General features: G+C 38.6%; 2 protein-coding genes across 5 annotated transcripts in view; one reads left to right on the top strand and one right to left on the bottom strand.

The window, feature by feature from the left end:
* Positions 1 to 654: 654 nt before the first annotated feature.
* Positions 655 to 9,012, bottom strand: LOC109981468 (protein phosphatase 1D). 3 transcript variants are annotated; one of them, XM_020630270.3, is made up of 7 exons: positions 8,323 to 9,012; positions 5,948 to 6,176; positions 5,575 to 5,699; positions 4,462 to 4,643; positions 4,086 to 4,313; positions 3,633 to 3,720; positions 2,841 to 2,979 (listed from the first exon to the last, which is right to left on the bottom strand). In XM_020630270.3, the coding sequence occupies exons 1-6, from the start codon at positions 8,837 to 8,839 to the stop codon at positions 3,637 to 3,639; spliced, it is 1,365 nt and encodes a 454-aa protein (XP_020485926.1). In that variant the 5' UTR covers positions 8,840 to 9,012; the 3' UTR covers positions 2,841 to 2,979; positions 3,633 to 3,636. The 3 variants fall into 3 exon arrangements, with proteins under 3 accessions (XP_020485922.1, XP_020485926.1, XP_020485923.1); XM_020630267.3 differs by having other exon boundaries at positions 2,843 to 2,982; XM_020630266.3 differs by lacking the exon at positions 3,633 to 3,720 and having other exon boundaries at positions 655 to 2,982.
* Positions 9,013 to 14,007: 4,995 nt separating this feature from the next.
* The window catches only part of LOC109981449 (roundabout homolog 1), a 100,413-nt gene continuing 89,106 nt past the window's right edge, over positions 14,008 to 25,314 (top strand). The window contains exons 1-3 of one of the 2 annotated variants that reach the window (XM_065963061.1): positions 14,008 to 14,153; positions 22,598 to 22,735; positions 24,497 to 24,589. In XM_065963061.1, coding sequence (XP_065819133.1) covers positions 22,642 to 22,735; positions 24,497 to 24,589 — 187 coding nt within the window. In that variant the 5' untranslated portion in view covers positions 14,008 to 14,153; positions 22,598 to 22,641. The remainder of the gene's footprint in view (positions 14,154 to 22,597; positions 22,736 to 24,496; positions 24,590 to 25,314) is intronic. The other variant, XM_065963062.1, reaches the window with a different exon arrangement.

Raw genomic sequence — 25,314 nt, 5'->3', positions numbered from 1 at the left:
AAAAAGCCCAAAACAAAATCTTTAAAAAAGAACATACAATTATTTTAGATAGTAATTTATTGTAATAAAGGCTAGAAGTAGAATACAAGTACCAGTAAGTTCCATGTATAGACTTTAACACTGAGTGGAAAGACTTAATGAATAGAAAAGAAAGTGCATCTTTATGTGGAAATAACAGCAGACACCTATAATGCTGCTGTTACGTGCAAACTTACATTTTAAGTATTTTTACACATTTTAATTTCACTCAATGCGGTTTTATTTGAAATCAAACTACTTTTTTGTATCTATTTTTGCAATAATGGGTTTTTTGTAAGGCATGACTCTCACTTTGGGAAGCACTGACCTAGACCTGTTGAATTTCAAGCTCTTCTGAATGAAAAAAAAAACACAGTGTCTAAAAGGAAACCCAGGAGTGGAAGCAGGTAAACCCGGGTTGTTTCATGTCTGTACATCATGGCCATCTACTGGAGCATAGTGTAATTGCAAGTAACCCTGCACAAGTGCAAAAACACATGAAGTACTACCTCCATGTTTGAAGTAACACCTAAGTAACAAATACAGAAAGCATTCTTAAGTCCTCAAACACTACCCAGCCACTGCTCAAAACTCTGGAGTAGACATGCTGTAATAAAGTGGACACTACAACAGATGTGACAGCACCAATTGAAAAATGAGAACTTTATTACAACACACAGACATTATATCATCAGCCACTTTCAAAGTATGTAAGTTATACAGTTAGTCTTGAAACCTGGCCGCACTGGACATGAAGCCAGAACCAAGTATTGTAAATATCAAAAACAAACCACATGCTCATGAAATTCCACAACCTCTGAACACTTCACAACATACAGAGTAGATCAGAGCATGCCAGACTCCCAAAATATCCATTGACTTTGCATAATAATGTACTGTACAAATTTGTATTGCATATTGAAGTACTGTACAAAACAAACACACTGCTCTGGAATATTACTGAGAAACATTTAACAGGGGGTTTATTTTCTGCAGCATGAACGCTTCAATGAGACGGGTTGGAGAACGGAGGAGAGTGCATGATACATGGTTGGAGCTGGGGCCACAGCCATACTTACAATGACACATCCATAAGAATCACACTTGTATGAAGCACCTCTGACTCGTTTGTGCTAAGGCAAACATGACACTTTAATGTAAAAAGAAGGCAAACAAATCTGCTCGAACACTTACTGAGCTGCCATAATAAAACAAGTTAGAACTTTGACCACTATCAACCATGAATGGGGCACTTCTTGTTTTATGACATAAGTACCATAATGTGTTTTATGTGCAGATTAAAACACAGGTTATGGATGGAAACCACATACACACACACACAAGACAACAATATATGAGAACACAGAGGAAGACCAATTCTAATGGTTATGGTACCTAGTAGACACTTCAAATAAACGCATATGAAGGTCCAAGCTGCCTCTGAACCACTTCCCAGTGAGGCACAGGTATTGGTCAAGACTTTTTCATCATTACTCAACATCCTGTGCTTCTGATAGTTACACCTTAAAAAAAAGTATGGATACACCCAAGGTTTCAAAACTGAATAAAAACAGTACGGTAATTGGCCAACTCATACATGAAGATGCTTGGAATGGATCAATATGACTCTCTAGAAAAGAACCATCAAAGGGTCAGTTCCCTAAAAAAAAAATATATATATATATTACCTACCTACATGGATAGATACCACTATGCTAAATAAAATCATCACATTTTCTTATACTTTTCTGGAGTTTGGGGGTTTCAGTGAACTGACCCTTTAAACACATCCTCACATACTATGCATAAGATACACCGAATAGCTTAAAAGGAGCAATTATGATCATGATGGTACATTATTTCCCACTAGTAAAGACACAAAACTAAGGATATAGACTTGAAATCAGTCCCCTAATAACAACCTCGGACTCTTGTTTGTCATTTCTATCCATGTCTTTGAGCTCTCAAGTATTATACTGTCAGGGTCTCCTAATCAAACTAGAAAGTCAAGCATCTTAAAGGCTCCAAGAGGATAAATGGCAAACAAGTTGTCTGAGGTATAAACTCCATCCAGGAAAGTCTGAACAGCATAAAAGAGTTGGTATATTTGATAAATGGAATCACTGGAAGGCTGCCTGTGTCACCGTTCATGTTAACTGTAGTTGTCTCAGATTGTAGTGATCTATCTTTTTTTTTTTTTTTAAATACGTTCTTTTTTCTTTTCAATATACTATACATACTTTGAAGTATGAAAATAGATTGTGTAGATTGAACAGATCTAAAATTGTAATTTTAATTACATTAAACTTTTAAGGGGGGGGGGGCAGCAAAAAGAGAAGAAGTACACGTTAATCAGGTCACACATTTACAATCTCAAATTTCTCAGGAATTTTTACAAAAACAAAAAAAGACTTTTTAGAAAAAGTATACATCTAAGATTAAGGGTCTGTAGCAAACCGAAGTTGACCCGGTGCGAGGGATTCCTCCCGGTCTCTGGGGGTCGGGGGGGGTTGAAACACTGTTTATATGAGACAGGATTCAGCACACGCACAAGGCAGAGTTGCAGTGCTGTGGTAGGATACTGCAATCCTGCGAGGAGCTTCTTTGACTGGGTTGTCCGCTTTGTGCGCCGCTAACAGGCGTCTCCTGGGGGACGCTTTTGTTGGCGGACCGACCGGGGCGGCGGCGGCGGCTACGACCTCCGGTTTCAGGTGGAGTGTTTGGGGAACGGCGAGACCTTTTTAATGGAGGACGACATGTAACACAGTCCACTTGGGTTGTGGAGTCTTGCTTTTCGAAAACATTCACAGAGCCCTCTGACGGGGGCAGCGTGACCCCCATAGAGTCAACATCAGGTGAGAGCCGTGCGGTGGCACAGAAAGCTGCTTCATACAGCCCGAACGCCTGCTCCAGAGCCGCGGAACTGTCTTTAAAAGGGCAGGGTGCGTTCACTGCATCACCCTGCTAGAATAAAGCAAACGAGAGATGGAAGTTAAATCTGAAAATCTATTAAAATTCCACAATTTATTGTTTTTATTTTATGTTTTAAATCAATTTGTTGGTTAAATAATAAACTTTTTTTTTATTATTAAAAAAAAAAAAAAAAAAAACACAATTTGCCAATCATCACTCTAATGAGAGACACATGAGTAACGATGATACAAGTGATAACATGGATTATGGATCTGTTCTGTGTTTTAACACTTAACCAGGAACAGCCTGGAACATAATCACTCTTCACACCAAGTCAACCTGATGCCACCTGCACTTGATTTTTGTTCAGTTGTGACTAAAGGTAATTTAACGAGCCAGCTGTTTCACTGTCTCCCTCTAGTGGCTGGTGTGGGAAAAGGTTTAAGGTGGTAATCTAAATGTTCATCATCTCTTTAATGGTTATCTCACTTTGAAAGACATAGCTAATCTACAACTTTATGTAGCAGTAAATTATAACACCAATGGGCCTAACCAATGCTCCAATGCAGAGTGTAATAACCAGTTGCATGGGACATCAATTCAATCCAGAAATCAGAATTTTGGTCACCAGGTTCATCAAATAGAAACATGAAATCAGTTGAGCTGACACTTTGATTTTTTTTTTATAACTGAGCAGTCACCTCACTACCACTCCAGGCACGGCCATCCCTCATGTTCTTCTCCATATATCTCATCTTCTTCAAAAAACATGTCATCCTCATGCTCCGCCTGTTGGCCCCGAAAACAAAAGAGTGATTTGTTGAAACCAAGAGTCCACTGAAAGTATCTGCAGCTTTTGACCTCAAGTCAGCAGCTATTTTGACTTCAAACCTTCACATTTGAAATGGTGAAAGTAGCACAATGACACTTAAAAATGAGCTGGAATATATTTAGGACAATGCAGTGAACAGCAAACAACAAACAAACACACAGATATTCTGTATTTTTTTTCCATTGTCCGGCCAGTGCTGGAGCGGTACTTCCCCCCCAGCATTGACCGACTCTGCATGTGGGAAATATGTCTCAATTGTCCTTATGGCACATCCTGATGAAATACTGCGAAGGAGAGGATGGAGCAAAGATTTTGGACTGACCTTTGGGACCTCACACGTGTTGTAAGTCGTTCCTGGGTATGGAACATGGTCAATTCCTGTGGCCATGTCAACAACGATCTCATCTCTGTGCATAGGGATGGGAGGGCCGTCACGCTCCTGCAGGGCCAGGACAATAACTGTTGTGTTGTCTGCTCGGAGCATTCGCTCTTTCCAGAACAATAGGGCCGTGCATCCCAGCCGCCTGGCGCATGACATCCCCTTTGGTCCCTGGAAGTGAAAAGAAGCAGAAGAAGAAGAAAATAAGTGCATGTTACAATCCTCTATATTCTATAGCTCTGATGCTCTCAAAGTGTCAAAATCAGGTAAAAATAATATGATAAATACTGAGAGACTATTTTCATGTGCACATACTAACCACCATTTTGTCATGGCTAGAACACATGTTGACAGCATTTTTGGGAGGCATCATATTCCACAGTCCATCACTGCCGAGGATGACGTAGCGATGCCGTTTGGGATCAAGCGTCATGACGGTGGTATCAGGCTCCGGAGAAACCACAAACTCCCCACTGTAGAAGTCGTAGCTCCACAGATCCCCTTTAGAACAGAGAGGTATTTATTTTCAGAACCTTAACTATGATTTTACTAAATAGAATGTTGTAATGCTGAGAATTTCAGGAATGTTAAATACACAAACTACACCACATTGGTCTGAAAGCAGAACTAGAACTAGCTATACCTCACAGTTTCTCTGTTTTTCTGCTGTTCATGTTTTCAACAATATCTGTATTTACACCATGTTCCATCTGAATTCAGGATGAACCAAAAAAGTTCTATTTTGAACCACTCAATCTGCACCAATTCATCTGAGTCGAGCTGATAGTACATTTTTCTCCAATTAACTTTTAGCAGATGCTTTTGTCCAAAGTGACGTACATCAAAGAGTAATTACAACACAAGCAAGGATCTAGAGAGGCGAAAACAAGGTCAGTATGTGCAAACCATAGTAAGCTAGAGCTTCATTGCAACCAAACGGTTTGAAAAGGGGTGCAGATAGCCTAGCGGTAATGTTGTGCGCTCCATGTACGAAGGCTAAAGTCCTCATTGCAGCCGCTGTGGTTTCCAAAAACAACCTCGGCCCTTCACTGCATGTCATCCCCTTTTCTCTCCTCCCAACTGTCCTATCTAAAAAGGGCAAACAGGCCAACAAAATAACTTAAAAAGGAATGGTGTGAAAGCAAGGCCGTTATGCTTAGAACCGGATACAATGCATGCAAACTGAGTGAGAGAGCATTGCTTGTTTACATTTCATCTTTTTTTTTGTGTGTGTGAAAAATGTAGCCTTGAGCGACCCTGAGTTTCTGTACTGTGAAGCTATTGCATTGGGATAACTATTGTAATGTGGTACAGGATATCAACTCAACCGCATTGTTTTTGGATGAATAATAAAACCAAACATACCTAATGTTAAAATGCGATTATGGTTTTGTTTTTACACTCATCCTATCTATCAGGTTGTTGTTTTTACCGAGGGATCTGGCTACAGCCAGGAATGGGATCTGGTCAATGACTGTGCTCCTCCTCACGGGTCCGTTGTGCGTCAGTCTGGGCCTCTTCCACACGACACGGTTCACCCCAGATTTCTTCATCACACTACAGACACAATAATAACAACAACAAAAAACATTCAACAACATGGCAAGTGTTAAAGCTGGACACGAAATACAGCAATGTTGACGGGAATAAGTACAAGAAAATACCTGCCCTCTATAAGACTGTATTTGGCAGTATCACGTATTTCTTCTGACCTTTACGATTACATTTGATGTACGGTAGAAACATGCCCCCCCCCCACCCCCCCAGACGGACTCTTCTGAATGCGGTCCTGTTCTCAAACTCACCTGCCACCCAGGCGTTCTATCCTTTCCTTTTCTTTAGGAAGTTCCGGTTTGTGGTCTTGTGTGACTTCTAGTGCCTGGAGCGTGATATCAGAGTCGTTTTCTTGCACTCCGACCACCACTGCTGAATCCCCCACATGGGCAACGTACATGTGAACTCCACGGATCACAATCACACTGGCTGTGGTGCCTGATGTGCTGGGCAGGCCAGTGATGGTCTTTGGCCACTCGGCTGAGGGGGCAAAAAAAGATAAATAAAAAGCTTAAAAAATTCAAATGAAATATACATTTTCTGCATATTTGCATTCAATAAGGGCAGTAACACAATATCATGATGATGTTAAAACAGTAGTGATGATTTATCACAAAATACAAGACAACAATTATGTCTAATTTCCACAAAAAAAACAAGAAATAGAGATAGAAGAAATAAGATTGTTAAGCTCTTTTATGCTGTTTACTCCCGTCAGGAAACCTTTCCTTACTTTCAAACAGTCAGCTGAATGATATGTTAGCACAAACATGTTAACAAATATGTACACTTAAGTTCAGCCTGCTACTCAGACAGTCAGAGGCCACTCTGCAAAATCAAATCAAATCTGCTTAACTTCAGCTGCCATGCAGACTGTATCCTTATGGAGCGTCCACAGAGAATTGAATCTGTACTCTACACTCTGCTGAACTATGCTCAAGCCTCCAACAGCATCAGTAAGAGGTCAATAAAAACAAATCTATCGGGTTATTTTTTGCAGAAAATGAAAGCTTTGCAACAGCTTAGCTTCGGTGATCAAGGCACATCAAGAGCTGTTTTACACGACATGATGCTCACATAAGACATGCTTAGTTCAGTGAAGCTATCATAATGAATAGTTCAGTCTAGAAATTCTGTTTCATAAACTGGGATTATAAAGGTTAAACCATGTAACCATAGAAACTAATTCCTGCCATGTGGCCTTGTGCTGTTAAGGTTAGTTTCACACCTCAGCATCGCCTCATTCAGCTCATTCCTCCAAACACGACTTCAAAAAGGCAGAAATGTCTCCTGCATTCCTTTATTGTCTTTGCTGCTTTGATTTTCAAGTGACGTCTTTAATATTCATGACTGTTTTTTCCTCTCCGGCGGGTTTTCTTTATTGTGAATGAATTGAATCTAAAGTTGTGTATCAGGCCTGTGTTTTAAATTCATATAGCAGGACCTCTTAACCCACGTTATAATATATGTTTGAATAAGCAGAGTATATCTGAAAAAGCCCCGAGGCTCAGTTTGTCAGGCATTCAGGCTTTAAACAACTGTTTGACTTTCCTCATAAATCCTGCCTACATGTGCATGCACTGCAAAATGCTGACTGACTAGTAGTGTTACCCTAAATCTGACTGACATGATCCATGTAAGCAAACAAGAAACCACAACAACTGTCACTTGTTGTCCCTCATTTTAACCCTTGACCCCTTATCTGCAAAACACTTTCACTATGGTTCACTTTGAGAGGCTTACTACAGCCACGTTTAGTTTTAAACCATAATAACAGCTGATTAAAATCCTACTTTAATGCATTGCAGTGTTTTCTTAAAAAAGGAATGGCTCCGTTTGTCAGGCTTATTGTAGCCAAGTATATAGCATTTATTTATATTTATTGCATCCCATTAATCCAGCCATCCAGATATACCTCATAATTCACTTTTTTTGTCTACATCTGTAAATTTTGTAATTACTGTACATAGCACAGACTCTTGCACTTTCTGCTAATTTGCACTTCTGGTGAGATGCCAAACCTCATTTCGTTACTCTATACTTGTATATGTGTAATGACAATAAAGTTGAATCTCATCTCATCTCAAGTGTGATTAGAATGATATGGTTATTTTAATACAGTGCATTTACTGCATTTGGTAATCTTAAAATAAATACACTGTGTCTCCATCAAACTACTGTATGTAAATAACAGAGTGGTCACTGTTATAATTCAGCAACATATTGACTGAATGGAACAAAGTGCAAAATGACAGACTAAGAATTCAACCAAACAAATATATGTAGGCCCTTGTATGTTTTGCAGTTCATTTGACTCTTAAGCCATTTATATCCACATGCTAACATTTATCAGAATTATATTGGACGGGGTTAGGTCATCTCAGATCCGTGTCGTGGTCAGATGTAATGGGATGGGCTAGTTGGCAGAGGAACCGGGCATCATAATACCATCAGCTGAGTCGGATACAGCTTCCGGTGACACAGTTAACAATCTAACCTTGCTGAAATTGTTGTCAGTGTGACTCATGAGCAATAGGCCGCTGCACACACACACACACACACACAATGGGGGAAAAAAAACAAACAAAAAAAAACACAACAAGCAAGCTTTCCTGTGATGACTTACGTAGCTCTTTCCACATTGCATGGTGACAGGCGATGAACCCTTTTTTAAGAGCGGCACACACTTCACTGTGGTCTTTCGACCAAAACCCTCGCTGCCTTTTCAACAGTTCCCACAGGTTCTCTCTCGCAAAGTGTGCAGCCTCCCGACCCCCGTGTCCATCAAACACGGCGAAAAAAGCCACAGACTTCCGAGTGTCGACGACATGCCCCGCGACTTTTCCGTCAGACACCGGTGCACTGTTGTTGCCGCCGTCCTCGCTTGAGAGACTCTCTACCCACATTGCAGAAGCCGGACCCGAATCGGCCTCTACGCTATGTTCCAGTGTCGCATTTTCAGTCTGTTTGGTAGGTTCACTCTCCGCTTTTCCTTGTCCTCCATGCGTCTGAGACTTTTGGTAATCTTCGACTGACGACGGCGTCGGCTCGTACTCGATTCTTATCTCGACAACATCCTCCATGTATTTCCTCCCACCTTGCTCCGAAAACGCACTCATACGAAACACTATAGACTCGTCCATGGTTGTAAACGCCTAATAATAAATACTGAAGCAATAAAATAGGCACATGAAGTTGCTAACTATAGCTTTCAAGCTAATTTTTTTGAACCGTTTTTTTGCCGCGATTGTATGGCCGAAGGGTTCCTTCCTTTTTGTTTATCTTCTCCAAGACGTCCCTCTGTGCGTAATGACGTAGCGTTTTTCCGCCTATCAACGCGGCATATACGCTTGGAAAGCCCTGGCTGTTGTGTGCAGATACTGGCACTAGAAGGTATTAGAATTACATCAGTGCTATTTATTTGTGTAAGCACCTAAAAAAATTAGGTTAAAAGAAAAAAATGCATATTGAATATTGCTCTCTTGATGACATTTTCCCCAGTAGTCATTGCCTACATGTATCCAAGCTCCTGTTTAATTTTGTGCGTCACAATTATAAACTGGAAGAAGAGTTTCAATAAACGCCTCTTGAAAGCGTGAGGAGACGTCGCCAATCATTTTACTCTTAACTTTCAGAATTAGTTTTACTGCGTTGATGCAGCTATTAAATAAAGGGATATATTTTTACCTTAACAAAATAGGCCTTTACTCATAACCAAGTTAATGTTAACACATTATTGACAGTAAAGAATATATTCGTTAAAATCTAGTTATTTTTGCCGAACATATTTAGGCTATATCAATCAGTTGAAATAAATGATTAGAATTCATATAAATCCATTGTGTGGTGCAATAGCCTCCATTGATTAAAACTTGAGATACTGATTCTCATCTAAAACTATTTCCTATGGCAATACATGTTGCCTGCACAGACAATCCCTTAATATCACAGCAATTATTTAAAAAAAAAAATGCAAAATACAGAGGAGGTTGCATTGTTAGAATTCAAACTCTGCTGCAGGGTTTTGCATAAAATACAAGACAATTTAATGTTTTGTCTAAGAAAAGGATATGATCATGGTTTATTGTAATAAACACTAAACACAAAAAACAACAGCAACATTTTCAACAAAGAAACAACTACATTGCACAGGAAATCATAATTTTGTAGTGCACAGTGTTTTTGCTCATATGTATTTCTACAGTAATGCCAGATGGAGGCAGTATTAATCCAACCAAATAATCTTGATTCTTCACCTTTACTCATTTGTACAGAGATTAAACAATAATACTCAAAAAAAGGAATATAAACAAAACATTTGATGATAGCACACATAAAGCATTTATAATATTAAGTCTAAGGAATCAAATGTGATACCTGTGAGGATACACACACTCATTATCATACCACATACATGTATTCAGGGCATGACAAAGTAATCCCACCTAGTTGTATATGTTTATCAATGTCCTTTATGTGTTTTTGCATGAATTGATCTCTTGTCAGTGACTTTTACAAGAGTAGGGCAGTGTAGGGAGATGCATATTCCACCTATATGAGGCCTTGTGTTGTTTTTGTTTTTGAGAGATGTACACTTATATAATGCTGTTTTGTTCCATATACTCAGGTCTTTGTTGAAGTTCACAGACATTTCTTTCTTTGAGATGGATTGCAAATGTCTTTCGAAAGCAGAAAACAAAAATGCTTCTCGTTGAGACCCAACAAAAACCCTGCACCCTGAATATCTGCATTCCTCTCATCACCCTCTCAACGGTGTGCTTTGCTGCTGGATATGTCTTCTTCTTCTTTCATGGAAAATCTTTATCTCATTCTCCTGTGTGCGGGGAAAACGAAAGGTATAGAATGAGTGAGTGAGAGATGGATACATAGCGAGAGGGAGAGAGAAAGAGAATGTGAGGATACACACATTTAAAGGGAGAAATTGGAATTTCTCTCATTATGCTTCCCCCCAGTGTCTCCATCCCCTTTTCATCCCTTAATACCTAAAACCTGACCTTGACTTAAACCCTGAAAAACCCATGTTTTAGTTTCTAGCCTCTTCATTTTCTCTTTCTTTCTTCCTTTCTTTCTTTCTTTCTTTCTTCCTTCCTCCTGGCTTTCATACTTTCTTTCATTCCTTCCTTCCTTTTCTTTCTTTCTTTCTTTCTTTCTTTCTTTCTTTCTTTTCCACTTTTATGTTTGTCTTTCTAGCTTTCTTTCTTTTATTTTCACTTTTCTCTTTATGTCCATTAATAGTCCATCCCTCAGAGAGGTCCTGTCTGCACACCGGCCACAATTACAGATGAAGAGGCAGAGTGATTTCCATGTAAATGGTGTCAGAATGTCATTTTCAAGTGAAGCAGCTGAGAAAATGAATTCCTGAAGACGAAGGAGATTACCAAGGGGCAATGACACCTGGAAAGCATTCTCACAGATTCCCCATGCATCTCTGGTATAATGGTCCATCTATGAAAACTGTTTTGTTTGGCCGTCTGCATGCGTCGATGCTGGAGTGTCAGTCAGCCCAACCAAAGAAGAGGAAGGAAAAGGATTCAAATATTACCATATAAATGTATGGTAATAGAACCACTGGTCATTTTTTGATATGAGCAAATCACATTTAAACTTTGTCAGTGAGAGAGAGAGAGAGAGAGAGAGAGAGAGAAGGAGAGAGAGCAGCATTATTAAAAAAGGATTTGTTTCCACATCAGTGTACAGTGCATTCAAAGCAGGATGATTAATTGGTCTGGATGCACGGTAAATAAATAATCTGTGGACCTCTGTAGACCCCTGGGCTGGTCATTAGTCTATTTGACATAGTCACCATGCAGCTAAAGAAACAAATATTAAGACCGAGACCAATAATGGAGCAAGGCACGGAGCGGATCAAGGGTCAACAGGTTCCTGAGATCACAATCAAATCTGTGTCTTCCTCCTCCTCTTTCTTACAGGGAGAAGAAACATCTGGAAAATGGCCATTTCAGACACCTTGACAGAGGTTTGAACGGTAGAAAGGCAAATCATGCCCCTGCTGCTGCTGCTGTTTGACATGCCTTATGAGAATTGAAATAAATTAAAGCTTGTTTTGGCACATTGTCCATCATTTAAATGTTTTGAATGCCTATGGAAATAATCAATAAATGTAACATTGCATGCACTTACACGGACATTTTGAGATCTATATCTTACAACCATATACAGATGAACTCTGTGTACTTCTACATCATACCTTTTAACAAATAAATTAGGGAAATTTGGAAGATAGAGACTTTAAATAACATTGATATTTCACCTTTTTGTCCTCAAAGCAAGAGTCATTGTCCACACTGTAAATGTGGAGCTGTCTTTATTGTGTCATAGCCTTTTATTCAGTGCAGTTGCCATTGCAATCAGTGAAATAGGCCAATCAAGATGCGCATGTTAATATAGCAGTTAATGTGACAAAAAAAGAAAAAAATCAGTCCAAGCTTTCAGTGTTTGAACAATGACAATAAAATATTAAAAAAAAGAGTCAAAGGTAAGTCAGTAGAAAGGGAGTCATGATTGCTGGAATCCCAACCAAACATCAAGGTACATCCTGCATCCTGCAAATTAAAAATGTGATTTTTAGAGCCCGGCTGTCTTATACCGTGAGACTCTGAGTACCTCAGCCAAAGTCTGAACCAAATGTGACTGATGTGGTCATTCTTATAAAACAAAACATTCTTGCCAGAAAGGACCAAGAGTTTTCTCTTGAGATGACGATCTTTCCAATGTCACACTCAGAAGTCTGCTGCTGTCAGCATGATAGATGACCATGATATTGACTTGAGGTTAATTCAAAACCGCACCGTTGAGTTCGATGAAGGATCTCGATAAGGGCGCTGCTGATAAGAGTGCAGTGTGAAAAGAAAATTGTATTGGGTCAGACGCCCTGCTGCCCCTCAGACTCCATAACTTTTCCCCCGCCATTTTTCCGCATTAATCTTTGGTTAAAATAGTTGAAAGAGCAGAATGTTCTCTTTACAAATGATCTGAACCTGACCAATACAGTACCAATTCACGTTTAAAGTGTGCCGTGCAGGTCTCTTACATAAACTGATTTACTCTCAGTTCAGAGTAAACATTTGATTCTTGGAATGAATGTATCACAGCCAAGGTAAACCTGCATGGACTGCATGTTACACAAAATGTATACATGAAGCACTTGATTTGTTTAATCCACTGAGCCCATCACAATGACACCGGGTAGATTGAATTGAATAAGTAGCCGATGAGCAACGCTGTGGATCAATTCTTCTTTTGTTATACACATCATTACACAGAAGAAGATGCAACCATCACTCATTGCAGACAATGGGATAAAAAAAAAAATCAATTAATGTGGCTGCTATGTATTTGTGTAAGCACAAGTGAACTGGTATTGAAATATAAGAAAGAATAAGTGTGTAGCTTGAGACTACATAAAAGACATGCAAGTCAGGTGGAGTGAAAAATCAAATATATCTCCTAGTGTGCAAATGTGTTTGTGTTTGCTATCTCCATGATGAATTGGAGTGTTGTGGCCCATGCATGGTAAGGTCCCAGCACCCCCACTGTATACCCGAATCGAGTAAAAAAAATAAATGGGCAAAAAACCATTTCGATTTCATTCAGTGACAGAGACAGAGGCAGGCTGCTTTTTTTGCTGCAGGTGAACATGGACTCTGTGGGATGCTTTTTTCTGCAGATTGTGAACAACAATTCAGTGATGTGCGCCCATATTGGAAAAAAAACCAACACACACTGTGATTGTCTATCCACTGCTGCAGGTAACAGGAGCTGTGATGCTCCTGTTGGAAAAACCATCAACATTTACAGCAGAAAGTAAACACGTACACTAGACACCAAATCGTGGAAAAACCATAGAAGGGTAACTCTCATCTTGCATCACAATCTGCCATAATTAATGAGCTATAGCTGATCAATCCTTATGGTATGTTGAAGCAGCGTTGTTGCATTTAAGATAAATAATCAGGAAAATAAGAAAGAAAAACACTTCCTTGGCTCCTTCCACTTGCTTCATATTCCAAGAAAATAAAATCAATATGCTAATATGATTGTTGAAATTCAACATTTTCCAGTGTCCTTGAGTCAGTGAGGCTTAATCTGTAAGCGTGAATTGTCTGAGTGCAGCCTTAGGACCCTGAGGATATTGGACCTAGGTTGCTGCAGAGGTAGGTTTGTGATTTGTATGCACCCCATCTGATAGTGTTTCCTGGATCACAGATGGATTATTTAGGCTTTTCCTTCTGCATCGGCTCCTTCTTTTGATTTTTCCTCCTTTTTTTGTTGTTGTTGCAGGTCTGCATCCTTTCCTTTCCTTTCTTTGCTTTCATTGTTGGGTTCTTGGATGCATCAAACATAATGCACAGGCAGAGATTTTCCTCTTTTCAAGAGAAAATGGAACACTAATGCTGGAGGAATAACCTGGAGAGGGTAAGTTTTAAAGTTGTACGCATTCTTACAAGTGAAGCATGGTTGGTTGCATGAGTCATTTCACTACTACTGTAAGTGCACATGTTTTTGGCAAAGGTGGCGTCAGAGGGAATGAATTGTTTCCCTGCCCATTGATTCACAGAGGAGCCGATGCTGTCCACGTGCTGGGTGCTGAAAGTTATCTGTTGCTAATACAAATTTGTAGTGAATGTTCTTTGTATTCTGATGGCTGCATGTTGCAAGACAAACAACTTTGTAATTGTCCCTTAAATATTTGATAGAGGAGAAGTTAAATTTGTATTTCATAAATGAGCACATGAATTTTTATTTTACTGTACTTTGCATTAGCTGCATAATACTTTTATTTCCCTGACATCTTAAATAATTTAAAGCTCAATCAACCACTTTAATGATAAATCAAATTGTAGTGCACCTGTACCAACAATGTTTAATATCTTTATGTCAAAGATGGGTAAACTCTCTAATATCTTACAGCTGCATTCTATGGGAAAGCCAAGAATCTGTATTTCTCTCTCTCAATGGTCTCAGGTTTCATTTGCTTTTTTCTTGACCCTGATCCTGGAAATCCTTCTGTGATTTTTTAAGCCCCAAAAGGGATTTAGCGATGGATGTGTAACAGTTCCTAAAATAACATTCAAACAAACCTCAAACTCATTTCTTAATGGATCACCAAATCTGTTGGATTTGTTGTATTTGGGTGTAGCATCAGCTCAAAAAAAGAAAAGAAAAAAAACCTTTTCCGTAAATATGTTTCTCTAACTGACTCGCCTGGCCACATAAAAGGAAGATATCTGAACACGCTGAGGAGGCAGTGTGATAAGCCTCCTACAGTAAAGCATCGACTGAAAAATCCATTGCCAAGTTGAGTGGAGTCACTGGATTCATCCACTATTAAATCCCTTAATCTGTCAATGCCTTCAAGCAGGCCTGAGGTGTTTCTCAAGAAGGGATGAAACAAAGGTCTGCTGCAGTAAAGGTAACTTGCTGTAAGGTCATCAATATTTTCTTATTTCATCCTTACACCAAAATTCTTCTAGAATATGTACAAGACTAATACCTTTTACAAAACCCATACACTATATAAAAGAGTGAATTTGGCTTCCTGGTCTTATAAGTGAGTAGCTGGGGCACTAGTTTATCTCCATGGGTACACTCTAACCCTCAGCCCTTTGCTGAATGTCATCCCCCACTCCCTCTCCCAGTATTATCTGTCTCCCTTTAGCTGTTTTATCAAATAAAGACATAATGACCAAGAAGAGAAAAGGCAGATGTGAAAGAGGCTTGAACCTGTATTTTTTTCTAATGGCCAGCTGGGGGCCGACTGCACTATGGTGTAGTAGAAGTAGTAGAATTTGGTCTGTTCACATGGCTACAAACGAGAAGAAAAAAAAAACCCACTTCTATTGGTTTGAGACCTTCTCATTGCTGAACTTAAAAAACAGTGGCACTCAGCGGCTTTGTCCGCTTCCCCTACATTGCACCAAAGATATTTTTCTTAAATTGAAAGTTCAAATGTTTCTGTGTATGTCTAAGTTGACCCTACACAGGCTGTGTCCAGTATTACTCATGTGTCAAAGTACCGGCCACTTTGTTGAGTTCACTTTTTTTATCAGTGAAAAAAGAAAAGATTAATTAAAAAAAAAGTGATAAACCTTTTCTTTATGGTTTATTGATAAGGACAGATACAAAAACATAGACGAACTGAAACCAACGATCAATCGCAAGTATTATAGTGTTCATTGTAGTGAATGCCAATTTACAACAACTGTCCCTGGAATGGCTTTCCCAAGACAACAAACAAAACACATACAGGACAGACCAAAAAATTAAAAAAAGAAATGGTAAGACAATTTCGGCGGGCTGGATGTACTTCTATGTTTCTGAAACATGCCCGGTCAGCTTGTCTAACCTGCAGTCATCTAGCTTACATAAAACAAACTATGAAAACAACATGAACAAAGCCAGCTGTTCATCTAAAGTGAAAGGGATTTTGCTAAAGGGAGGCCTACCTTTTTTTTGTCGATGTGGTCAATATGTTGTCCTCTACTTTAAACTCCCTCTATAGTAAGAAGCGTGTAGCGAATGAGCCCCATTCCTCCGATAGAGTCAGAGGTCACTGCCCCTTGTGGCTCCTCCGCTGGATCATCTGTTTCTCCTTAGGCTACTTCTTCGCCTCCATAATGCCTACTCAGCCAACTATGACTCGTCACCATGAGCCCTGACAGAGCCCCAGACGTTGCCTCTCACACTTTTAATATCCTTTGTCTTGCTCTGATAGCTCCCATAATGCATTACAGTGGCAGTGATGAAAGCCTGCATTTGTCTCCCTGTCCATTTCCCCTGAAAGACGCAGCCATATGTCAGCGATAACTGCCAGATGTTGATAAGAACTCTCAAGTCTAACATACGGAGACTAGAGCCTTGTATAACATTGAAGTATTGGATATATGACTACTACACTTGATTGACAGTAATATATGGAGGTGGTTTGCTTGTTGTGAGTATATTAAATGTATGAATCCGTCTGGATAGTAAAGCTTTTTTCTTCATATACCTCCCACTGTTGCCTTGATTTAGACTCTTGTGTAGAAAATAGTCAGTGAATCATGCTTCCTGCTTGTGCCCCCTGCTTTTCCTCAGCATCCCTGCGGCGTTGTATTATAGAGCTGCTGATTAACCATTAAATCCAAGTCTACAATGTGCACAGAGATTTCATAGTTTTTGTCTTTAAACATGACCACAATATGAAACCATCTAGCAAAGTGCTCTTACATGAAAGATAGGTGCGTCTCTTTCAGAAAATTCTACAGGTGCATGGAAATATGTCTTCTTTTCTCTGCAATTTGCATCCACTCCAAAGAAAATATGTCTCTTGAATCAAAAGTATCTATCCTGCATCTTTTGACAGCACGTATGTGGTATAGCATATTGCACTGCATGTATGTGTCTCTATGAGTGCAGGGAATTGGACTTAGAAAGATTGAGGGGGGGGGGTTCTGGGGGCTGATGCCGTTCACGCTCCGGTGCTTGCTACAGTATGTGATCTGTCTGCTTGTGATATAGGGGGAGCTCCTGTTCTGTCTTATTGACAATATGTTAGACGGTAAGCTGTGATTATTTCCCCAGTAGACAGAGGGAGGAAGAGGAAATCAGCAGTCCTGTCTCCTTTGATCTGCAGACTCATCCCCATTAGAGCTTTGAGCGTGTGCAGATGACTCTTAAAGATATTTTATGGTCATTTATGTCAGTAAGGACATCATGGTTCTGTGTGATGTTAATGCACAAAAATGTACATATTTGTCCAATCATGAGGACAGCACATATGATCTACAACATTTATTTTTAATCAAAAATCATTACACTTATATTTATGTGTGTAACATATTTTTTAAAGTAAAATTGCTCTACTTTCTACACTAATACTCTCTCATACAAGGCATACAAGAGATGTACAATACTGTGTTGCCTGCACGTACTCTAAATCTTCACATATTGCACCCTTGGCTTTGTCTTTATTGTTTTTCCTAAATCTACCCGTCTTTCTTTTATTTATACATTAGGTTGTAAGTGTTGTTGTTTAAAACTACCATTTTCCAAAAAGTCTTAGAAGCACATCACACCGACATTTATGTGCTTTTTCTCTTACATTCATGTCTTTTTTTTACTCTTACTGACATATTTTTAAAATTGCATCTTAGGTTTAATATACTTCTCCCCTTCTACACTCCCTTACTGCCAATCATCTCTCTGTATTACTCACAAGATATGTTAGATAAAACTAAACAATGCAATGTTATTATAACCACCCACATTTAATATTCAGCAGGCTGCAAAATGCAATATTCCACGCTCATTACGTTCATAATATTTCTACATGTAGTCATTCGTGTCAGCAGATTTCAATATGAATGGTGTTAATATTGAATATTATGGTACTACATAATATATGTTTGTCTGGCTTTCATAGCTTTTGAAAACATCAGCATATTTTCTGTATTGGCCAAACAATGTTTTTAATCATCCTTATGATCATTTTACTACACAGTCACAACAGAGTAGCTGTGAAATTTTTATTTAGGTGTCCTGTGAATGAATATGCTTAGCTTGAATTGAAATAAGAGCAGTTTTACCAATACCATAAAAAAGATCAAGGATGAGAACACAATATGACTGTTAGGGACCAAGCAGTAAGGCACGAGACACAGGAGAAGTGTTAAAGAAAAGGTAGATTTTTATTTTACCCAAAAATAGAAAACCCAGTTTACAAACCAAATTATAAGAACAAGGCCTATAAAAGAGGTCAACTTAATACAACTTTAAATCAACAAGATGAAAAATAAGGTAGACAAAACGGACACCAAATTAACCAAATACAAGGAAAATCTCCACTCAACCCAAATCCCACTCATGACATCACAGCACATGGTCTGCTCCAAAAGTCGGGCTTCAGCATATGATCTTGTCGGCCCTTGGCCACACCTTTTGCCCAGATCAGGAAGTTCCCTCCCCCAACATCCAGGTAACTCAAAAGAAAGAAATAATGATTAGTACAACTGAAATGATTGATTAATCTTACAATGTATGGACTGTGCACACTAAATTTAATCAATGCAAGAGTAAATACAAAAATAAACTAATAACAAATCAAACTAAGTGTGTAAGCTGTTTGTATGGTTGAGGTGAGAATGTGGGTGAGTGATATTACCCCTGTGTGGTTCTGGCCATCCTAATGACTAAAAGATAGAACTAAATGTCTTTAATTTTGAACAGTTTATAAAGTTAGACTAACAGCTCTGTGAATCTGTAGGCCAAGTGGTACTTTGAGTGAAATGCTAGTTAGCATGCTAACATGCCCTCATGGGAGATGCTAACTGATTAACAGAAGAAACAATTAGCATGTTAAACACATTTAGCCAGTTAGCATGGCGACATGCTTATTTGAACAAAATTGAGACATTTAATGCTACTAAGGTGAATACAATTGTTGTTGCAGGTGTTGACAAACCAAAGTAGTGGACAAATTAGGGTTAGGGTTAGTTTTGTTCTTAATTTTTTGTTTATGGATTTTAAATGTGTGGATTATAAGGTTTGTTTTATGAGATCTTCCTGCCTAGGAACCACAGATGTAAAATTAGCTTTATAGCTAACTCTGGCACAACAGTTGTGTTGTGCAAGGCCCACGTCAAAATAAAACACTAACCCAAGCTAAGCTAAGCTAGACCTAAATAAACTAAACTGAACCAAACTAAACCAGACTTAAGTAAACTAGACTAGACTTTACCTGATGATGGTGATAGATTGAAAATTAGGGGATCACATTTTTTTTTTTTTTTTTACCAAATAATTGCATGCATGATATGTGCCTTTATATGATTGCATGGCTAACATTGCGATTGCTGTTAAAACATTTAATACAACAAAACAAGAAAAGAATATCATACTCATGTTTGGAGACCATTTGCACTGTCTGATACCTTTCCCAACAGCAGAGGACCTAAACCTCTTCACACAGGAACAAATTATATTTTCCTACTGCATCCCCATCAAAGCCCCCCCCCAAATTAAATACATTACCACATCTGACTCTACTGTATGCGTTTATTAACACACACTCATTTAGATGAGAGATGCCCAATGCAAATTCTCTCTGAACTTACGTAACACAGTTAAGTTCTGCACATTGTCTCAGCAACACCTTGCACACTTCTGTGCAAACCTGTTCTTGTGTAGTTTTAGTTTTATTGGTAACACTAAGCAGCTGATTTATTCCTGTTCTGACTTTTAAATCTACTTTTATGTTCATCATAATGACCAATAACCCAAAGACAAATATCTTGTTTGTGTTAACCAAAAAAGACTGATTCTCCTTCTTATAACCATATTTTAGAAAAAGTCATGTGATCACCAAAGTCATGAAAAGACGTAGTGAAACTCAGTGTAATATGTCAAGATTATTTGTCCAGTAATATCAGCAAGAAGAAAGGAACAGACCAACTGACCGACTGACCGACTGACCTACATAACAATCCCAAAGCTGCAGTGTGAGCTGTGCCACAAATGAGGAATACTAGTGCACCCAGCATGTATCATAAAATGTCAGATACGTCTTTTTTAGTATCAGTTTTTAGTTTTTTTTCCAAGATTTTATAAAAGTCATCTATAATTAAGAGATATCAGAATGAATCTATATTTCCAAATGTTTTATTTGTTTGTAAAATACAATTCATATTAATGAGGGGAAAAAAACAGAAAACAAACCCAAAATATTAAACATGCACAGTAACCCATTCTCTGATTTCATCAACAAAAAAGACATAATTGCTTTAATTGTATCAAACCGAAAAACATATCTCTAGATATTAGATTCATCCAATTCATAAAACCAACAATTACACCATCCTTCTCATCACTGTCTGCACAGTATTTTCCACTTTTTTGCCCAACTTTTGGCTAATTCACCACGTTGGCTGTTGCTTTGCATTTTTTAGAACAATTAAAGTGGAGCAGGGAGTTGGTGGCTGCAGGGTGCCAATGCATCCCCATGAATCTGGCCGTCCATCAGACAGCTCGGATGAGTTGCAGAGCTTTTGGTTCCACAGATGGCTGATCAGTACAACTGACTTCCTCTTTTTCTCGCCTGGCGCTGTCACCATGTCTCATAACCATTCCCACTTGAGAGCGAGGATGTGTTTTATATTTTGTGTGAGTGTGTAAGAGAGTGCATATTTGTTTTTGAAGGATAGGTTAGGATGTGCAGCAGGTAAAAGTGAGCCTGTTCTGTGGTGTTTGACTTGGGTTATGTATGAGCACATTAAACTTTCATGTTGCACTTGAACACAAAATACTCTTATGCATGTTATGCACAAAGTGTACTCAGAGAGAATGTTTGGAATTTACTGTATAAAATTTCTCATGTGTTGGAATATGATTGGAAAAGCAGGAGCCATAGTAACTGCTCTCCTCGTTTCGTGAGGATTGGACCAGACTGAAACAGACAAGACTCAAGAGTTTGGCTTCACGCTGGGTGGGTTTCAGAGGAAAGTCCATCTGTCTTCCTCTCTTCTTTGTTGTGGAATTTTACACAGGAACATGGCTTTACTTAATGCTCGCCAGTAAGATGCTGGACGTAGAGTAAGTGTGATTTCACTGTGTGTGAGGAATTGTAAAAGTCCTCAAAACAAACAATTCACTTTGCATAATAATTAGAATTTGTCATATTGATAGTAATGGGATGTTAGTGCTTTAACAGTAATTAATTCATTTTTCCAAGAACAGAGCGGAATACAAAAGCCACAGTATGGACAGACACAAGCAAAGAAAAACATTCAAATGGATTAAACAACATAGCATGAAGGCATTGAAATGTCATTGAGAGACATTTTACAGAGATATCAAAGTCTAGATAAATAACTGGGAATGCCTCCCTTAAATTTCTTGTTCGGTAATTTGCATCCAATGCACAGCAGTAAAATACTCAGGAAAGAGAACTACAGGGACATGGTAGAAACGCAAAGTCATATGCAATGTCCCCCTGCATGCTAGGTGTGCTGTATGTTGTCTTGGAAGTTGTTAAGAAGGTGCTGAAAATACGTATCAAACATCCCTTTCATTTCCCTTCAATATGGAATCCAATCACCCCATGGCAAACTTTAAAAACTGCTCCATACCACTGGTTAACTGAAGTAGATCTGGGTTAGATGCATGTACATTTATCTTCTATTTCTATAATGATAAGTTGGCCTTTATCAAAAATAGACATCAGGGAAACACAAAGAAGTGTTTGGGTTGTATGTTGTAACCTATGGATGATTCTATACAGACTCAAATAGTCTATTGAACTAAAAGATTTTCCCTATTGAGCCTACTGCAGCAGACCAAGCCATCCTCCACTCAGTCCATAGGTCTCTCTCCAACATGCCTATAAGTATGTCAATGGCGAGCTGATGGAGACTGTAATCTTCCTTTAAAGTAGGATTAAAGACACTTTATTGCACCAGGACAGTGATAAAAAATATTTGCGGAAGCTAATGAATTAGTTTAAGGATTATGACAAAGTGTCAATTCAGCAAAGGTCCATACAATGTTAGGATGTAATGAGATATTTAACTTTGTTGCTCAAATCATCATTTTAATAGACCATCAGACTTATTTTACTCTAATTATTTAGATAACTGAAATCAAAATACAATGGAACGACACCATCATTAGTTATATAAAGGACTTCATTTGGCTTCATGGCATTCAACATTATAGTGAAATTAATAAAAGATCAAAGCCAAATTAAATTTAAATACCTTAAGAGCACAGTATCCAATGATCTTTCTTTATTTCTCCAGCATGTCTGATTTAAAGCTAATCTTTTACAACTAGTGTATGCCATGTATCAGTTAGTCATCCAGTCTCCTCTGTTGTCTTGGTTCCAGGTTTGTTGAGGCCTCCTTGAAGGCAGGCCGGCCCTTTGGACACCATGCTGGCTGTACAATCACACATCCCGTTCCTTCTCATCAGCCTGCTACGAGTGAACCAGCTGCAGCAGTGCCACGCTGTGGACATCACATCAGGTGAGATTGTCTTCATTTACCAGGCATGGATTAATTATTGCTTATGCTTTACTTTATGTCTCTTGAGATGTGTTGTTCTGATTATTGTTCCATTGCTTTAAACCCAGGGAGTGTTAAAAAGGCTGGTACCCTTAAGCTGCCAATCAAACATGTGCAGAGCTCAAACTGTATTTAAAAGTGGCAGAAAATATTCTTAAAGTCTCACTTCTATGGCAGCCACCAAGAAAAGGTTCAGGTGTAATGCCAGCACGTGGTCTACCTAGATGAGAGAAGAGAAACTACCAATACTTTTCTCACAGAACTTTGTCAGTGCCGTTATGCTGCCCCCTAGTGGCTGAATGCTTTAAAACACATAACATAACTTGACATGGGCATTCTCCCCTCTCCCATTACAAATTCAGTGTGTAAATTGTAATGTGTAAGACGATAGAGGTTTAATCTCCGACGGCAATAACTGGAGAGGAACCAAGAAACAGTTTTAGTTGTTCAGGAGAGGTCTAGTGTTGATTTGGTATAAGTGTAAGCATACAGTTTGACTTTCTCTCTGTCATAGACAGGGTCATAGCTTTGCAACTTTATAAACTAATTTTGAATCTTGGGCATCAGGCTGCACAGCTGATAATCAGTAAATGTTCTATTATTTAATTCTGAAAAGCTTGAATTCAATAAAACATTTTTTTCCTACATCAAGTCCGATACATTTCTTTGTGATTGCTTATTGGCTTTAATGCCCTGGTGAACTGGTGGCACCCTCTAGTGGTTGATTTTAAGACAACATACACACTCTGCATCTAGTTAGTGTGTATGTCATGGCTAAAAAAAATCCAAATAACTTAATGTGGTTTTATGCATTTGATTTCAAATGTAATGCACCATTCCCATCTTTCAGGCTTTGGTCATCAAATGACCATTTATACTCAAAACGTTGTTTTACTGCTCAATAAGTTAGGACATGCACATGCAGTATGGAAGTGTGCTGCATTACATTTAGTTTCTGCTTACAAAGACAAGATCATATTCCTCTTGCGGCTAATACAATAATGTATTCATACACTTCACCTTTCTGTGACTGCATGATTACATTTGACTGCATCTCTGAAATCTGCATCTAGAATCTGCTTCCCTTTTCATGTACTGACAAAGGGGAGTCTCTCTTTCTGTTCATTTATTTTTAAAAGAACCACAAACTATATTTATCTTTAATGAGACATTATCTGAATCTCATTAATGTATCTTTCTACAATGTCAAAGGAATTGTTATAAAAGTGCTTTGCTGACAAGTCATTCTTTTAAAAATAAAAGAACATGTTTATTCATAGTGTTGTGATTGCAACTGCTGCCATTTGTGACTTTTCCAGCATGTGGTACATTCACCTATGATAGAGTGCCGTCTTGCAAGACATGGACATGTTGCTTTTTCTTTTGTCAGGAATTCATTTTGTCCGATCACACTTTTCAACCAGTCTCAAATAGTGAGGAGTCAGAGCCGAGATGAGAAATTCCAAGTGCGGTGGAGTGGATTACTTTCACGAGTTTACCCGCAAAGATGTCTTTGACTTGATCTGAACTTTGATTCAATGTAGCCCTCTTATTCAAAACATTCAACCGTGAGCGGGATTTGCAAAGTTTTTCTTGAATGCAGTTAAACTTCAGTTAAACCCTGAAAAAAAGATGATCATGTTTCACACGAATACTTTGAGAAATGTTCACGCTTTCCTTTGAATTATACCCCTCAATGTCTTTGTCCCCCCGTGAACACAGATACAGAGAAACACAGAGGGAACCTTGAGATCATCGCCCAAACACCTGCATCTGACCAAGCATCTGAACAAGACAACAGCCTGGGATATAAAGGTACGATCAAAGAGCCAAGTGGGATTTGATGAATATTTCAATTTCCACTTGAAGTAAACAATATAGAAGTTAGATGAGTTAATGAAGTTTGGACATCAACATATCCCTACTGGTCTGAAGTATGTTCTGTAGTCTGTTGTTACTACAAAACTTTACATGAATCCAGAAAGAGTTATGAATCAAACATGCACTCTTGCACCTTGAACAAATAAGAAACTATATTTGCATGCTACAACAGCATACATTATATTTTCTCTTTATATTGATTTCTAATTGTGTCATATGTAAAAAAAAAAAAACAACTCATTATATTGATTAAGTCTGCCTCGGTTTGATCTTGTGTAATGGTTTCACAGAAATGTCTGAAATAATCCATGACACAGCGAGGCGTCAGGGAAGTGGTTCTTTAAGTTATGTTCATTCTGTATTTGTCCTTTCAAAGGCACAATGTTGAACCCAATTTGCAGGCAGAGGACTGCGTTTCCCTTTGCTGACAAAGACTCTAATACCACTTAATGCCAGTTTAGCAGCTGGAGCACTGTGTCCAAAGCCAACATAGTTCTCCCCCCCCCCTCTTCCTTTTGCTTTGACATTGTATGTCGAAGGCTCTGGTATGGATGTAAAACACAAATAAAATCGAGAGTTTACTTATTCTGCTGTATCCTCTGTGATTCTGAAAATGAGAAATACAACTTATGCTCTTCGTGACACCTTGAGAGAATCCA

This window comes from Labrus bergylta, chromosome 14 (genome assembly GCF_963930695.1).
Source record: "Labrus bergylta chromosome 14, fLabBer1.1, whole genome shotgun sequence".
Classification (NCBI taxonomy): Eukaryota; Metazoa; Chordata; class Actinopteri; order Labriformes; family Labridae; genus Labrus; species Labrus bergylta.
The sequence above is the reverse complement of the archived record's forward strand: the minus strand, read 5'-3'. Positions and strand labels throughout refer to the sequence as shown.